This window comes from Macroventuria anomochaeta (genome assembly GCF_010093625.1).
Source record: "Macroventuria anomochaeta strain CBS 525.71 unplaced genomic scaffold BU25scaffold_3, whole genome shotgun sequence".
NCBI lineage: Eukaryota > Fungi > Ascomycota > Dothideomycetes > Pleosporales > Didymellaceae > Macroventuria > Macroventuria anomochaeta.
Window position 1 is genome coordinate 188,497 of NW_022985364.1, and position 17,051 is coordinate 205,547.

Consider the following 17,051-nt stretch of genomic DNA (forward strand, 5'->3'; position numbering starts at 1 on the left):
GCGTCGACCGGCCACGCTCACTTCAATACCGGAGCACGATAGTCTTTCCAAATCGTCCCTGGAACTACCGTCAAGATGGTCGTCACCAAGGTCGGTCAGTGGAGCAACGTTGAGGATGAGGTGCTCAAGGCGGCCATCTCAAAGTATGGTCTGAACCAATGGGCGCGATGCGCCTCTCTTCTCGCAAAGAAAACGGCCAAGCAGTGCAAGGCGCGATGGAACGAGTGGCTCGACCCCTCGATTAAGAAGACGGAATGGTCGAGGGAGGATGACGAGAAGCTGTTGACTATGGCCAAGCTGCTCCCTACACAATGGCGCACAATCGCCCCAATCGTCGGCCGGACCGCGACACAGTGCTTAGAGCGATACCAGAAGCTGCTGGACGAGCAGGAGTCGAGAGAGAGTGGTGATTTGAGTTTGGCAGGCCCAGATGGTGGAGAGTCAGCTGCACCCACTGCCGATGAGGTTCGAAGATTGCGCCCTGGCGAAGTCGATGCGTACGCCGAAAGCCGACCAGCTCGCCCCGATGCGATTGATATGGACGAGGAGGACAAGGAGATGTTGTCTGAAGCACGTGCGCGTTTGGCCAACGTCAGTGGAAAGAAGGCAAAGCGAAAGGCGCGAGAGAGGCAGCTGGAGGAGTCTCGCAGGCTTGCCCTGCTCCAGAAACGACGAGAGCTCAAGGCGGCCGGTATCAACATCAAGATCACGCCAAAGAAGGGCAACCACATCGACTACAACGCCGACGTGCCGCTCGAGAAAGAGGTTCCCGCAGGTTTCTTCGACACCGTTGAGGAGCTCGACAACAACGAACGGCAAAGAGAAGCTTTTGACCCACGGAAACAGCAGCTCGCAAACAAGCGTAAGGCAGACCAGCAGGACGATGGAGGCGAGAGCAAAAAGAAGAAGAAGGACGAGAAGTCGGGAGGCCTGGCAGCCTCTTATGCTAAGGCTGCGCAGATGCAGAAGATTCGCGAGGCGGAGCAGAGCAGCAAAAGACGAGGACTGGTATTGCCAGCACCACAGGTTGGCGAGGCTGAGATGGAGGACATTGTCAAGATGGGCATGCTAGGAGAGCGGGCCATCACAGGAAGTGGGAGTGACAATGTCGCGACACAAGGCCTGGTCGGCAACTACTCGAGCATCGTCAGTAGCACACCTATTCGCACACCAATGGCGCCGAAGGAGGAGGACACAATCGCGAACGAAGCACGAAACGCTCGTCTGCGAACGGAGACACAATCTGCACTGTTAGGAGGTGACAACCCTGATTTCGAAGAGGATGAGGCTCCGGCATCATTGTCTGCGCCCTCTACACGACATCAGATAGTCACCCCAAATCCTATGGCAACACCGTACCGACAGGGTGGTGCGGGCGCTACACCTATACGTCACGGGTCAGAAGCGACACCAATGCGCACACCCCGAGATACACTACGCCTGAACGACGAGGACGGCGCAGTGCAACTCGTCGGGCAGACACCCCGCGACATTAGACTGCGAGAGCAGGCCAAGCGATCAGACCTGAAGAGCAGACTCGCTGCACTGCCCAAGCCCAAAGAAGAGAGCTGGGAATTCGAGCTCCCCGACGAAGCCGCAGAACCGCAACCCGTTGAACTTAGCGAAGAAGACGCCGCCGAGCGCGATCGCCGCGCCCGCGAAGCAAAAGAAGCAGCCGAACGCGCCGAATTCGCACGCCAAACACAAGTCGTCCAACGCTTCCTCCCCCGCCCATCAGTCGTTGACATCGATGCCCTCATTAAGCGCGCACTCGACCTCTCGGACCCGATCGAGCGCGAAGTCGAACTGGAAATGGCACACCTAATCGCGCACGACGTGCAGAAATTCGGCTCCGGTCGCGTCACAGGATCCGTAAAATCCTTACAAAAGTACTCTGACGAAGCGCTGCGCGCCGCGAAAATGGAACTCGCGCTCGAATACGCTTTGCAATCCTCCGCCGAAAAGACCAAATTCACATCCGACTTCGCCTCATCTTGGACAAACCTTCACGGATCCACCGTCCTCCCCGGCATCGCAGGCTACTCAGAAGACGAGATCGACGAGCACCAACTGCTCATCTCCGCCTTCGACAGCGCGCAAGAATCCATCATCTCGAGCGCCGAACAGGCGAACAAAATTGAGAAGAACCTGGCCAAGCACCATGGCGGGTATATCCAGCGCAGCAAGATGCTGAGAGAGAAGATTGGGCAGGCCTTTACGGCGCTGGAGAAGCAGAGGACAGATTTAGATAGTCAGAGGACGATGCAGTGGAGTGAGCAGATGGCTATTGGAAGGAGATTGGAAGGGTTGAGGGAGGAAGTCAGCTTTGTGACGAGAAGGGAGAGGGAGGCGCAGGAATTGTATCGGTCGCGGAAGGAGGAGTTGGATGGTTTGCAGGAGCCGGTCAACGGGGTGCACTGAGCGGATTGGAGAATGTGTAGGGGGTTCGATATCCATGTATTCACATTATACGTCAGGTTTGAGGTTCTGCATGGTATGGCGTTGGCATATTGTACGACAGGACGGTTGGAAACATCATATCATACTTGGATGGATAGGTGGGAACATTCAATGTGAAAAGGATTGATACTCAAGTCTATCCTCAAAACCTGGGGGGTATAAAAGCTGAAGCGACGGCACCATCAAAGCGACGGTGCTCTGTCGCAAGAGCGAGAAGAATTGTACAAGGAAAGTTGGTGACAAGACGTCGAGCCAGACCGAACCATAGCACCAGAACAAATAACAACGCCGTCCAGTCCAATCCCGAAACCAGAAGGCAAACCCAAACACCGTCTCGATAACTCGTCATCAGTCATTCGTCGAATCCAACCATAATCCATCACCTCATAACAGGATGCGGTCTAGCACTTGCCATCCAACACCTCAAAAATCCCCACCACACTCGCATGTTCGACGCCCATCGGCCTGGGCTCCAGGACATCCATCCCGCTCCCAAAAGTCTGCACCTCCATCTGCATCTCGAACTCGAGGTTGCTCGGGCGCCTCCTCACCGCCAGGATCTCAGCAAGGCTGTGGTTGGAGCGGCTGCTCTGGGGGCTGGAGTTGCGGCTGTAGGAGCCAGAGACGTTGCGAGATTGCGTTAAGGGTGATGTGGTCGAGGTGCTAGAGTAGCTGGTTGCGGAGGCGGAGCGCGAGGAGCGCGTTGGGCTGAAGGCGGTTTTGAGGGAGCGCATGTTGAGTGAGGTGTTGCGGAGCGGCTGGAAGGAGCCGGAGAAGCGGTTGCTGCGGGTGGACATGGTAGCGGTAGTCGAAGATGATTCTCGGGTATAGAAGTTGGTGATGCGGTGGGTGTATCGTGGCGATAGTTGTGTTCCAAGCAATTGCAAGATCGTTGATGCGTTTGCTCGTTTCGAGAATAGTAATAAGTGATCGAGTCCAGCGAAAGCAAGGCGTTCAGAGTAGATCCAGCTGTCGATACGTTGGAAATTGAGACCTGGAGTTCTTCAAGAACGTATTTTGATCCGCAAGGGAAGTCAATCGCAAATTGACTCGCAAGCAAAAGAATGTTATGACGTGTATGGTCTGCGCGTTGTTGAGTTGGTGACACAGGTGATACGCGTGTCAGACCAGTCTGGAAGAGCTCAACAAGTGTGGTCGGCAGCAACGTGTATCCACAAGCAAACAGTCGATGCAGTCCAGCAAAGTCTTCAAGAGCTTTGAGTTGGCGAGCTGAGGGACAGAAACAAAGCTGAAGAGCAGATATAAGCGTAGTAAACGAAGGTAGGGGGTGAAGAAGCTTGAAGTAGTATGCAGGATGCAGCCCACACTCGCGACGAACGACGGATGTTTAAGGATGTGTGTCGCAAGTCGTACACCCCTGCGTAATATGTCCCAGGTGCTCGATGTCCGGGTCGGGCCCTGAGCTTGTTATCCCTCACAGCTTCAGGGTTGGGATGCATCCTGGTTGTTTGATCTGCATCTAGAAACAAGCGAAGCTCTGCCGCGGAATGATTGAGCCAGCAAGCTGTTTGCCTGCTATGGGCCAGAGTTCGCAAACCGGACGGACTCGAAGGCGCGTGACAGCATAAGCAGAGACGCGGTAATTACAAACGTTGATCTGGAGATTTAGCTGTTCGCCTGTGGTGTCGGACTTTAATTTTGACGCAACGCGTCGGCCTTCGTCACGCGTGCGACGACCGTCAACCACTCATTCCTCATCCACCATTGCAAACACGCTCAGCACAATCGTCTTGCACCCACAATTCGGCCGAGCATCTGCAAGATGCGATGCAACTAACTCCCTTACCACGCTGCAGCAATGCTAGCGATCTCAAGATCCAGCAGCTGATATCCCGTCCACCGTCCCGTTCTGCACATGAACTACACTCGCAAAGGCAATCCCTACACATGAAGCCCACAACGTCGCCGTCCAGCGCCCTCGCTGTCTCAACAACGGTGCTTCCGCGCAGCTGAGGTGCGTCTGAAGAGGTGCTTGCGACAAGCGAGGGCTTCTGGAACGGGCAATGCCGTGCGCCGCGGCTGTCTGGAGATGCACCAGTGTTTCAGAATATGGCGGACATGGATGCTTGTTCATCGGACATTTGTTCCTCCATCGTTTGCGATGAGCACGTTCGTGTGAAGGACTGGAAGGTACCAAGGGTTGAGAGTGTTGGTGGGTGAGTGGTGGAGAGATGGTGTGGGTTTTGAGGTCCTCTGCTTGACAACTCAACACCGCCGGACTGTCCGAAGTCCATGAGGCAGGAGCGATGGGCTGTGGAGTAACAACACACACACGTCACACACCGCAACTGCAGTTTCTGCACGAAGATGCACTCTCAGAATCTGCTATGCGGCGAGTCAAGAGATGAAAGAATTGCTATACAACATGACGCCACCGCTATGCTATGATAATCCAAGTCGCCCATCCACCACTAACCCCATTATCGTCTCCATCATTATGCTCCTCCTCATCCCCATCATGCCAAATACATACATACAAAACTCTAGTCTATCCTTTAATGTGCGACACGTCAACGTGCCATAGCGTACTTCTTATGTGTTGGGTTGATGCCGGGGCATTACTCTTCTAGGCCATTCCAAACGTTCATGCAACGTCCTTCGTACCGGCTACCCCTGCCCCCAGCACCTATTCTAGGTATGGCTTCGAAGGGTTCTCTGTTCGTCTGTTATGCTGTTCCTGGATGCGTAAAGGTTGCATTTGAGATTTTGCGCGGGTTCAGGACGGTGTCGTACTCCGCTCCGATGCGCATTGTCATTGCGTGAAAAGAATCGATCGGACGCTGCCGAGCTTGCCAACCACGCTTCGTGTAGAGTGTGAAGAGGCTGTGTAGTCGTCGATCGCGATCGTTCCTGGTGCGCATTATTTATGCGCAAGGTTGTCGTACATGGCCTGTACACGTACGCGATTATTGTCCAGGTCGTCGTGTCGTGAAACTTCTGCGGATACTCTCACCCCAAGCAGAGCTGTCCAGGACTTCCAGAACATCGGCTGCACTGACTGCGCTGTTCGCTCTGCTGCGGGTATCTGTCGGTGCAAGTTGCTCCTCAAGCGGACTAGGCGGTCGACTGAGGGTAAGAGCCGATGCGAAATGCCAATCGGCATCCGGAGGTGGCGAAAATGGCGATGCTCGCGGTGACGATGGTGACAGTGGTCCGCCTCGAGTCGGCGAGCCTGTAGGTGTCATCTGGATCGAATTCGAGCGGCTGCGCACCGCGGTGTCCAAGCTGGGAATTGAGCGGACGCTGCCTCCCGAGAGTCGGTTCCCAAAGTGCGGATCCGTAGGTGAGAAGAGTGGACTTCCCGCTCGTGATTGCTGTCCGCGCTGTGCGTCCGTGATGTCTTCATCGTCAATGAAGATCTCGGGAACGTTGAATATTGGCATTGTTGCCATGCGGCCCTGCTTCTTTTGCTCCATCGCGCGTCTGAACCGACGGGCCCAGTACAGAGTGTCGAAAAAGCCAACGACGACATTGCGTCGGACAGCTTCTTCCACACGCTGCAAGCGAGCTCTACGTCGTAGGAATTCCTCGAGCCTGATTTCATGTCAGTATATATCCATCACGCTAAACCAGGATATGAACGTACCTCAAGCTCTTGTTATCGTTAATGACCTTGTGGTGAGCAAGAATCATAAGCAGCGAAGTAAACTGAATGCCTCTGTCTGGGTCACTTGACACAAGCACCTCCTCGTAAAAGGTATTCATGCGTTGCCTTCTGCGACGGATCTCAAGAACCGGGAGTTGTGCGAGACGGCGGTTGAGTTTGTCAAGATCAATCTCAGGCGAAGGTTCACGGCCTCCCAGGTTGAGATTCGATGCGCGACGCGATGTTGTTGCGCACTCCTCGATCAGTCGGCCAACGGTGAAATCACCGTCGTAAATGCGCATCTCGAAGATTCCAGATAGTTCCTGCACATGTCAGAATGGTATCGCTATCCAGTACCAAGGCAACTTACACCCAAAAGTCTTGGGAAAACATCCCTTGAGATGTAGCCCGTCCCATTAGGATCGAACTCAGCCCAAGCTTGCTTGAATCGTCTGACTTCCTCTCGGCTGATGACTGACAGCCCGCTGCTCCGCTGGTACACGTAACTGAAACTCTCGTAGATCAACGAGACGAACAAGTTAACGAAAATGTACATGCTGAGAATGTTCCAGCTGATGAACAGCGCTCGCGCCCATTCAGGGCTACCGCAGTCGCTTTCGAAGTACCTTTCTCCCTCCGTACAGTAGGGCTTGTCGACATTGGCAAAATCTTCCATGAACTCGTTCCAGCCCTCACCCATACTCATTGAGAACAGAAAGATGAGGGCTTTGGGTACTGTACGGAAGTTCTGGTTGGCTGTCTCGTTTGCGCCGAATCGAGTAAGACCAAAGGTCTGTGTGAGCGCGATGGAATATACGAGGAACAAGACGAACCAAGTAGCGAGCAGGTTGGCAATAGCTGCCAAACTCGCCGCTGCGGTCTTGAAGAGCTGATCGAGCTGATTGTTACGAGGAATGAGCATGAGGGCGATCGATACGAGGAAGAGCTTGTGCAGTTGAACGAACACTCTCTCGTCGCGTCTAGCAAGGATAAGAATGGAAGTGGCGAACGTGCCGGAGACGGAAAAGATCGAAAATACGTCCCAAGAACTCTTGCGGAATCGGTGCCAAGAGAGACCGAGGATACGAATAACAACATTCGCAATGAACACGCAGGTCAACGCGAGGAAGATGTAATCTGTTGAACCGTGAGTGTACGCCTGAGTTCAGAGTGCGATCACTTTACCTCTTGCAAGATCCCAATCTCCGTAGCCTGGGTACCATTCCAGGCAAAGTAGAATCAAATGTAGAATGAGTACCCCAGTGATGAAGCGTTGCCAATTACCTGTCTTGCGGACAGCTCGGCGATAGCACCACTCTTCCCAAGACTCGCGCTGCCTCGTAGATGAAGGTCGTTTTGACGGTGACACTTGTCGAAGTAGCTTGCGCAACTCGAGCCAAGAACGTTGATCGGTGGTAAGGAACGCGACTCCAGTCTGCTCCGTGTAGTTGCGCATGAAAACGGAGATGAAGAGCGTCAGGACGAAGACGGCACCGAGCAAGTTGAAGATGATAAAGAATACGCCGTTGCCCCTCCGGTAGAAGTCCTCGGGCTGGGTGTTGACCCCAGTAATGGCCATGCTTGCGAACAACACGTCCGTCCAGCCTTCCTGTGATACAATTTGGAAGAGAATGAACAGTGAATTCCCGAAGTTGTCGAAGTCGTAGTAAGGATTGGCAGCTTGGCGTGGTGCCAGGACATCCCAGTCAAACGGCGAGCTGTTGTATTCTCCAACACAATCTTTGAGATTGGTCGAGCCGAATTCACCGTCATTGCACGTTTGGAATTGTCCGACGAAGAGGTTCAGTCCGTATATGGCGAATGGAATCAACAAGCTGAGGGACACAAACGCAGCCTGTGGATGTGAGCAGTGCAATGTTGAAGTGCAAACGCAAACTTACCGAGAAGAGCTTCCACCATCCCCGAACTATAAGCGAGTGGAAATGGTCGCGAGTACTGTCGCTGACGTTGAGCAACCGGAGCGCCCTGAGAGCCTTAAAAGCACCAACAGTCCTTGTAATCTGCCCTTCGTTCAACAGCGACGTAACGACGTTGACCCACAAAGTCATCAACACGATACCGTCGATGAAGCCCCACGAGCCACGGAAGTAAGCGTTGGGCGTCCAGAAGAAACCATCGGCGATGACCTTGACGAGCGCTTCGAAGGTGAACAAGATGGCAAAGCCCATGTCAGTCCAGACGAACCAATTTCTGACACTAAACGTGTGCTTTGTGAAGTACTCTCGTTGATATAGGGGAGTAGTGACGCAGGCAAGCAGAACCATGGCGATGATGGCAGCGTAGACGAAGGCCGAAAATGCGTACCAGATCGGAACCGACGGTGCTAGCCCCTCTATGCGGTCACCGCCACGACCAGGGCCTACAACACGCTGACAGAGCCTTCGGATGGGATTGCTAGGTCCGAAGATGAACAGAGAGACGTTGTAGTTAGGGTGGTTGCGCAGATACTCCCGCTGCGCCTTTTTGCGTCTTTCTGTCGCGGACACTACCTCCTTAGCCATCTTTCTGGGATCAAGGTCCTCGTATGCGCGACCGTAGTCGAGGGGGGCGTAGAAAGGGTTTGGCTCCCTATGAACGGTCCTGCGCAAAATCCGTTGCCATATGGTAGACATGGCGCCGGAGCCAACGATTGTTTTTGCTGGGCGGATCCCAGGTCGAGGTTCTTCCTCACGGGGTGTCGTATCCTCATCACCTTCGTCGAGGAAGTCGCGAACAACAGCGTCCTTGAGCAACATCTCAGCTGCGGCAGAACCATAATCAAGTGGATCTCTGCGGTTGGCGTGGCCAAGCTTGAAGATGGATGAGAGCGACAAATTGCTATATACTGTTAGGTAGCACTCAAAGGATGTTGGCGGTCACTTACCCATAAGAAGAGTTGAGACCCTGCTCTTTCTGTTGGAGGAAGGCTTTGACCTGTTGCAAACGCTTTTCGTCCTCTGATACATCAAAGTTCTCTTGAATGACAGCAATAAACATGTTCAAAACAATGACTGATCTGCGTCAGCTGAGCTCGAAATAGAACTGGGTATACTTACGGTTGGCAAAGATAAACCAAAGGATGCAGAATGACGCTCCGATCCAAGCGGTACCGAAGGCCTTTTGGTAGCCAGTTACGGTGTACATGATCTCAGTCCAGTTTTCACTGGAGAAAATGATGTACATGCCAATGAACGAATTCCAAATGTCGTTGAATGATACACGAATCGTATCGCCGTCAGCTGACTCAGGTATCTCGCCACGAAAGAGCTGAGAAGCAAAGATGGACGCGAGGAATGTAAGGAGAAACACGAAAACGATCAGGTTGAGTAGACCACTGACATTGCCAAACACGATCATCTGGAAGCAAGTTAGCGATGAGCTAACGATAGGAATGGAAAGAACTTACAATGAGATCCCGGGTTACAGGGACAGCCAGGACAACACGGTAGACTCGCATGATCTGAAAGATACTCAGCCAAGCATAAGCTCTCCCGCCGTGGGCATGTTTGATCGCCGGTATTTGGATGACAGTGGTGATGATTGCAATCATCAGATCAGTGACGTTGCGCTTGCTTCTGAAGAAATGCCTGAAATCGACAATGAACCGGACCAATATCTCAGCAAGTAGTATGAGCGTAATAATGATCTCGGTTACGTCGATGAAGTTTTGCCGGAAGTTGCTCATGGAAGCGCTTTTCATCATCTGAGCAACAAGGCCAAAAACGATGACGACAACCCATACCCCAGAAGTCTTGTCGTACATACGTTTCAGGCTGCTGACGCGCTGGTTCGCTTGCTCTTTCTCAGCGTCCTCTTCAATAATCTGCTCGCCCGTGAAAGCGCTGGTCTTGCTCTCTTCGCGGATGATTTGGAATGTCGAGGTGATGACCGCAATCAGAAGTGATATGAGCCACAGACTGAGAATCAGGATTCCCACAATGAAAAAGAGAGCGCTGACAAGGTAGTCGGTATCTGACACAGTGTAGAGCAAATCGGACCAGGTGTTGGATGACATGATGACAAAGACCAGCTCCAGGGATTGTAGGATGTTGTCGAAGCTTTGGGTGCCATTGTAGGGGTTATTGTCCTCGATACATATGGAGTTTACGGGACACAAGAAGCCCTTGCCCTTGTCGGGACCAGCCAGCATTCCTTGCGCATTTAGGTAACCCTCGTGGACAAGTATGCCGGAGTCATTCTTCAACTGACCACCGCAAAATTGATCTGAATTGGTGAAGGTCTGGGATGGGTCATCCGGGTCGGTCCATACACAGTTTCTTCGTAGACTAGACTTGAAACTCTGCACGCCAACGATCGAGAACAGAAGCCAGAAGAAGCCGATCAGGAACGCCACATTCAAAAGTAGAGGAGCAGCTTTCTTCAAACTTCTCAAGATGACCTACAACCAAGTTAATCAGCGTACATGAAACATCCTACATGAGACTTACCGAGGTACCACTTGTAAGATTCAAAAGGCGAATGATACGTAAGCAGCTAAGCATTTGGAATACCAAGATGACCCGGGTGTTGTTGATGTTGAGGGCATCGAGAAGTATGGCAATCCAGAAAGAAACTATAGCAACAAAATCCGTCCGGTTGAAGGAGTGTCTCAGATATGCTCGATGCGCCAATCGAGCACGTTGTCGCTCACGCGGGTCGCTTGGTCCAATGTCAGGGTGCATCTGTGCAGTCGTGAAGGATCGAAGCACAGACGGTTGCTGAGGGCCGCCCAGATTTGATTCAGTGTTTGTACCACCTCTTCTCTGCGATGGCTGTCGCTGAGGTCCACCAAAAAGCTGGTTGGCTTTGGTAAGCACTGCCTCTCGCAGTCCGACCTGTCTGTTGATAGTGCTGTATTCGACTGGATTGATGATGAAGCCAGACACAATTATCCGAATGATGGCCTCGATCGTGTAAACGATGAACAGGCCAAGCAAGACCCAGTCGATAGCCGAAAACCTACCCAACTCTTTTACATGGCCGGGTTCGTACTGCGCTTTGTTCCTAGCGTCGACGGCCAGAAGCACTGTCTGCACCACAATGAGGACGAGCAGGGTTGGTTCAGTAATTGGGTTCACAAGAACGTCGCTCAACTTCATCCGCAGGGTGCTGTCGGTAGGGAAGATACCCAAGCTCTTGCTGCGGAATGGATTTGAGGGTTTTTGCCATTGAAAACTTGACTTGCGAGATTGTACGATAGGTGTCGGTGGTTTCTCGATCGGCGTTGTGGGCCCAGGTGACGAAGGGCCATCAGTCATGTATTCAGGCAACGCTGTCAAGGAGGGAGGTCTTTGCATGCGTGATTGATGCAGAGTGGACTTCCTCTGAATATGGCGCTCAGCTACCTCTGAGTCGTTGGTGACGTTGACAACACGCTGAGACATGTTCCGGACGATGGTTCCGGCGCGATGCAGCGGCGACCCTAAATGTCCAGGAGAGAGCGAACGATTCCTGCTTCGCGATGGACTGAGACCTGTCGCACTTTCCGCCTGCCCAACATCACCACTGAATCTTGCTCCTGGCGACGTGCCACCAGGACTCAGGAACTGCACACTCTGGAAACTGGAGCGATCCACAGCTCCGGGTGATATGTTGTCTGCAGCACCGCTGATGGGCTGCAGATGGCGTGCATCTGTCAGCCGTGCAGTATCATCATCCACATCCACAGAAGCAAAGTAGCCATGGTCCTCAGACGGTCCCCTGTGCGCATATAGGTCTTGGTTGTACGGGTGGTAGGACTGCTCGGACGACCCAGGTGTAGGTATTATAGGGGAGAGCGGGGGTGATGTGTCGCCCTGGAAGTTCATGTCCATGCCAAACCCAATAGCAGACTGGAAGGCGCCTGCGTCTATGGGCGAGTCTATGCCATCATCTTCCACCCTCCGTATCCCGCCATGCCCAACTGCCGTATTCGTATTCAGCTGAGGCCGCCGCGTGGGGCTTGGCGACACTTCGGCTATGGGCGCATACTGCGAGCTCCTGTACTGACCCGTTGCTATCGATCCAGTCTGCCTGAGCAGGTTGCGCCCTCGGTCGCTCAGGGTGCGGCGGTGCTGGTGCGGCGCGGACGCATCATCTTCGTCCGGCGGGCGGTTGAGGTCTTGCAGCGGTATGGACTGATGGGTCTGGCTTCGACGGTGATTGTGGTTGGGGTCGGGGTAGGACATTGAAGCTTCTGGTCCTGATGCGCAGCTCTAACTGTGCATCTGGCCGCTCTTCAGCTGGTACATAAACACTATCGCGTGCACATGTAGGATGTAAACGGCGGATTAGCGAGCGTGGCGGCGGTAGTAAATGCTAGGACGACGCCGATGGCGGTATGCGCAAACTCCCACGAGGTTTCTAGGTGGAGTGCATCAGGGTGGGAGGTTTGCAGAGCAGGAAGATGCAGAGCTGCGGGATGGCGGCTTATGCCAGTTTGGTGTGGATATGCGCGTCCCCAAAAACGCCGGGGTGCACCGCAGGGAGTGCTAAGATAGGATAGGGCTGACTTTGGCAGGAACGGGGTTGTATGCGTGTATTCTTAGCTCAACGCTCGCAGCTGTCGCTTGTGAAGATCACCGAGTACTGAAAGACTGTGATACAGTCCCAGGCCGTGGAACCGGCGTATGTGTGCACACAGCTACACCCTGGAGCTCATGCTGTTCGGTTTGTGTGATACAAACGCAGGTGCAGCTCAGCCACCCAACGTTTCTCGTTACAGCTGATGGCCTTCTCACGGATCCCCTTTTGGCAAATGCGAGCGTCCCCTGTCAGCTGCATGCGTTTCAGCCACACTTCCAGGACGCAGTGACAGCCTTGCCCAAGTCACGGCGAGATCCCCCATCACAAGCCTTACATCTCGTTCATCTTGACTGGTGTAGTCCGGCACTTCTTGCTCTCAACCAGCCTCTTCTGTTCCTGAAAAATCGGATACAACAACAGCCACTCCTCAACTCTCAGAATGCCGCTAGGAGGTCCTTCGCAAATCCTAGAGAGTAATTCTACACAAGCAAAGTACTCTGTAGTCCTTTGTCTATTTATCGTTCTGCAAGAGTCGCGCAAATCTGCTCTGAATGGCTCCCAAAATTTGGAGATTGCAAGTCCGGCTTTCTTCGCGACGTGAGAGTCAGCAAACCCAGAGTATTGTCTGGGAAGCTTTCAGATCAGACGACATGTTGCAAGCTTTCAGATCAGACATGCTGCAAGCTTTCAGACCAGACATGTTGCAAGCTTCTAATCACAGGCTCGTTGCTTTGCATCGGTAGGATTGCCCATGTAGCCAGAAACGTACCTCTGGAGGTATACAAAGTGCCGAAGAGCGACAACGACACGTCAGGAACTTGCCAATCTGTGCGAGGGACATGACACTGTAATGAAGATCTTCCGCCGGCTGTGACGTGAGGGAAAACGCGCTAACCATTTTGGGTCTATTTCCGAATTGGCCGCAATTCCAGGCGACGCGCCCTCGTCTTCACCACTCCACGCCTTTCACCCTCACCATATTGCCCTGCCCACCGCCCACGTGCCATTTTTTGAGCCCGCATATCTTCGGCGCCATCTGCGGTACCTTCAAAGTTGCTATCACCACCGTTTGCGACCAGTGCACGCCCTTCGAAACGCGTCGCCCACGGCACGCTCCACCACGATGCCTGCCCGCAAGCGCGCCGCGAGCGAGATGGAGGTGGAAGGGGGTGTCGAGACACCGAGCACATTACAGAGGCTGCGCAACATGTGGCAGTTCGCAAACCTCGCACAGTACATTGCTATTTTCGGCGACGCAGTCAAGATCGACAAAGACTTTGACATCGAGGTACGCCCACTTTGCGCCAGACACTTCTGTGGATGCGCCGAGCATGGTTCTGATGGAATAAGGACTGATTGAGATGCAGGAGCTGGAGTCTGAATGCTTGAAGCCTGGGCCGTCCGAGAAGCTTGCGCAGATCGGGCTGGCGCTTTTGAAGCATGTGTCTTCACACAAGGGTCTAACGCATGCTACTCACATACCTATGCCTAAACACGTCTAACAAAAGCCAGACCAGCCATCTTCGACGAATACACCCGCCGCCAATATGTCGCCAAAGCGCCCGAGCGAAATCCTTTCGGTGAGGAGGACGAGCCCAACAAGTTCGACGACTTCGACATCTTCACCAAAATCCGTGTGCTGCAACAACTCTCCATATGGACATTGAACAACCCCAACTCGATACGAGAGAGGCTGGCAGCCACGGACAGCGAACAGACATTATGGGTAAGCGTGGGACCTGTCACGGACAGGGCAATGGCTGATCGAGCTTCTTAGCGCATGGAGCCCACTGGCTGGGACTCAGATGATCGAGTTCTGTTCGTCCTAGACGACAACCGCATGTATCGCCGCACCGATCCACCTCCGCCCGCGCCTCCACAGAAGGCCAAAGCCAATCCCAAGCCAAAGGCAAAGAAGTCTAGAGGCACCCGCGCCAGCAAGCGCCAGAATCAGTCAACACCAGAACCTGAAGGAGAGATCGAGGAAGAAGAGGCTGCAGCCGTTCAAGAGCCAGAAGTGGTCGAGGACGATGGTCTTGGTGGCATGAAGTGGGAATGCCTCTGCATCACACTAGAAGACTACCACGATTATCTCAGCAGCATTCGCAGAAGTCGAGACCCCAATGAGAAGATATTATACAAGCGTCTCAAGGAGGAGGTCATACCTGTCATGGAGGGACTAGCTGAAGAGCAGGCACGGAAACAAGCTCGCAAAGCAAAGGAACTCGAGAATCTGCAGAAACTGGCCACCGCGAAACGCTCCTCTCGTATCTCAGCCAGGGTTGAGAAGCAAAAGGAGGTTGAAGAGACCGAAGCTGCCGAACGCAAGAGGCAAGAAGAGCTTGCTATGGCTAAGGCTGAGCAAGCAAAACAGAAGAAACTGGAAGAGGTGAGTAAATTCGATTACGTTGGGACCTCAGGCTGACATATTGTAGGCGCACGACTCCCGCCGCATGACACGGGAGCAGCGACTCCGTGAACGTGAAACCGCGAAGATCCTCAAGGAAGAAGAACTCCGCAAGTTGCAGGACAACGAGCAGAAGCTGGCCTCCAACAATGCTCGACTTTCCGAACGACATCTCAAGGCGATGATGAAGCAACATGAAGCAGACCTCAAGAGACTCAATGAGGAGGAAGATTGGTTTTTCGATTGTGAGAAGTGCGGTGTCTATGGGTCGAATCTTAACGACAATTCGCCACAAGTATCGTGCGAGAAGTGCAACGTCTGGCAGCACGTCAAGTGCCATGGTATCTCCGAAGAAGAGGTGGAAGACTCCAAGTTCGAGTTCGTCTGCACGTCCTGCAAGCGCAAAGAGGAGGAAGCCAACAAGCCTAAGCTGCCACCGCTAAAATTGCGATTAACTTCAGCATCACCAGCTTCGCAAGCGAACGGGGAAGGGTCTTCAGGCTTGTCACGCCGTTTGGAGTCTGTCTCGATACCCGCGCCACGACCAACCTCGTCGCAAAGCCATCAACCTCATTTCCAGCCTGCGCAGCCCTGGGTAGATGGACCTAGTCTGTCTCCTCGCGGCCAAGCACTTGGCCCTCCTGGCATTCAGAACTCAGAAGCTGCTTACGGATCGCCATCTCGTCTCCTAGACGCCAGCTCTTCGCCTATACGACAACGGCCAGCCTCTTCATCGCGACCAGCCGAGAGCTCCTTCAGGTCGAATGGCCTAGGCTCTTCACCGCCACCCTTCAACCTTCCGCGGGCGCCCAGAAGTCCGTTCAAGAGCATACGCATGCCTCTTCCCCAGCAAAACGGCAGCTCATTTGGCCTATCGAATCCATTCGGTCCAGCACAGCATACCCCCGTCGCCCAGAGCTTCAACCAGAGCTTCAGCCGGCCAAGCACAGCCGCCGGACCCCCTGGATCACCCGTAAAGCACTCACCCGCAAACTCCCCCCGCCCTGCGAACGGTCTCCCAGCAGTCTACAACTTCAACAGCCCGCACTCCTCCTTCCCACCCAGCTCCGCCCAGCGGCCCTCCTTCTCACCCATAAAACACAGCTCGCCAGCGCCCATGCCACATATGTCCTCGCCCGCGCCAGCACCAGTCCGCATTGCTCCTTCGCCGAGCCAAATGCCTGCGCAGATACTGCCCGATGCTATTCCCGCGCCGCTGAAGCATGATGGTGCGAGGCCGATGAGCAGTCATGAGATGAGCGAGACGCCGGTTTTCCCGCCAATTAAGAGTCTGAATCCGGATGCGAGTCCGCAGATTTTGAGTCCGCCGGTTAAGAAGAGTAGTCCGGCTCCGGATAGGCATCGGCTTGCGCCGATTGGGGAGAATGGGTTTGGGAATGGATCGCCTCATTGAGCAAGAAAGGGTTCGAGGTGTCTGACTTCTTGTTTCGATTGTCTTGGTTTTTATGGGATTGTTTTGCGCAGTCTGGATCACTGCTTGCATGCGCAATGCGGCGTTAATGAAGGGGTTGAACCAGATATCTGGGTTTTGCATGTATGGTATCTTAACTTGCGTCTAGAGGCGGGTCGTGGCTGCTTGGAGGTGCGGTGAGCTGCACCTTCCCTTCTTGTTAAGTGTATTACTACATTCAGAGTGGAGAAGAGGAAGCAACAAACCACGAACATTATCAACGATCTACAAGTGGCAATTCACTGCTGTCAAGACATCTCAATCACCATCTCGTACATCAGTTCCACAATCAGCGTCGGTACCATCGAGCCTCGACTTGTCCTTCACTCGTTTTATGTGCGCTATTAGCAGAGGACTATGCAGTACATCGACATGCAACCGCGACATTTCAGATCTACACTAAGACGTTGGGTTGAATAAACTCGATGGCAAATTTTGCGTAGCAGTGGTAAGGGACAGGAGGCCTTGCACGTGGGTTTGTTTGAGAGTGCATCTATTACAGTAATGCTTTAGCGGGGAGACTGTCGCTCGAAGTCACGATTCTTTCTTGCCATCTGTGTAACTACACCTATGATGATGAGAGTGTAGCCATGTCAAACCCC

The 17,051-nt window shown here is 53.4% G+C and overlaps 5 protein-coding genes across 5 annotated transcripts; 3 read left to right on the forward strand and 2 right to left on the reverse strand.

Moving 5' to 3' along the window:
• Nucleotides 1-42: 42 nt before the first annotated feature.
• BU25DRAFT_358366 (uncharacterized protein) lies at nucleotides 43-2,918 on the forward strand. The gene has a single exon (XM_033703608.1). The coding sequence runs from the start codon at nucleotides 76-78 to the stop codon at nucleotides 2,419-2,421; it is 2,346 nt and encodes a 781-aa protein (XP_033566133.1). The 5' UTR covers nucleotides 43-75; the 3' UTR covers nucleotides 2,422-2,918.
• Nucleotides 2,862-3,257, reverse strand: BU25DRAFT_454321 (uncharacterized protein; the record flags this gene model as incomplete). The annotated part of the gene is made up of 1 exon (XM_033709860.1): nucleotides 2,862-3,257. The coding sequence occupies one exon, from the start codon at nucleotides 3,255-3,257 to the stop codon at nucleotides 2,862-2,864; it is 396 nt and encodes a 131-aa protein (XP_033566134.1).
• A 2,130-nt stretch (nucleotides 3,258-5,387) lies between these two features.
• BU25DRAFT_383374 (uncharacterized protein) lies at nucleotides 5,388-12,501 on the reverse strand (the record flags this gene model as incomplete). The annotated part of the gene is made up of 9 exons (XM_033704276.1): nucleotides 10,516-12,501; nucleotides 9,474-10,466; nucleotides 9,124-9,424; nucleotides 8,952-9,078; nucleotides 7,969-8,905; nucleotides 7,253-7,922; nucleotides 6,438-7,204; nucleotides 6,068-6,390; nucleotides 5,388-6,015 (listed from the first exon to the last, which is right to left on the reverse strand). Exons 1-9 carry the CDS (start codon nucleotides 12,232-12,234, stop codon nucleotides 5,388-5,390), a joined length of 6,465 nt encoding a protein of 2,154 aa, XP_033566135.1. The 5' UTR covers nucleotides 12,235-12,501.
• Nucleotides 12,502-13,084: 583 nt separating this feature from the next.
• BU25DRAFT_406464 (uncharacterized protein) lies at nucleotides 13,085-13,402 on the forward strand. Its single transcript, XM_033705290.1, has one exon. The coding sequence runs from the start codon at nucleotides 13,123-13,125 to the stop codon at nucleotides 13,312-13,314; it is 192 nt and encodes a 63-aa protein (XP_033566136.1). The 5' UTR covers nucleotides 13,085-13,122; the 3' UTR covers nucleotides 13,315-13,402.
• Nucleotides 13,403-13,541: 139 nt separating this feature from the next.
• Nucleotides 13,542-16,694, forward strand: BU25DRAFT_358372 (uncharacterized protein). The gene is made up of 5 exons (XM_033703609.1): nucleotides 13,542-13,859; nucleotides 13,939-14,036; nucleotides 14,084-14,297; nucleotides 14,349-14,960; nucleotides 15,007-16,694. Exons 1-5 carry the CDS (start codon nucleotides 13,695-13,697, stop codon nucleotides 16,390-16,392), a joined length of 2,475 nt encoding a protein of 824 aa, XP_033566137.1. The 5' UTR covers nucleotides 13,542-13,694; the 3' UTR covers nucleotides 16,393-16,694.
• Nucleotides 16,695-17,051: the final 357 nt, after the last annotated feature.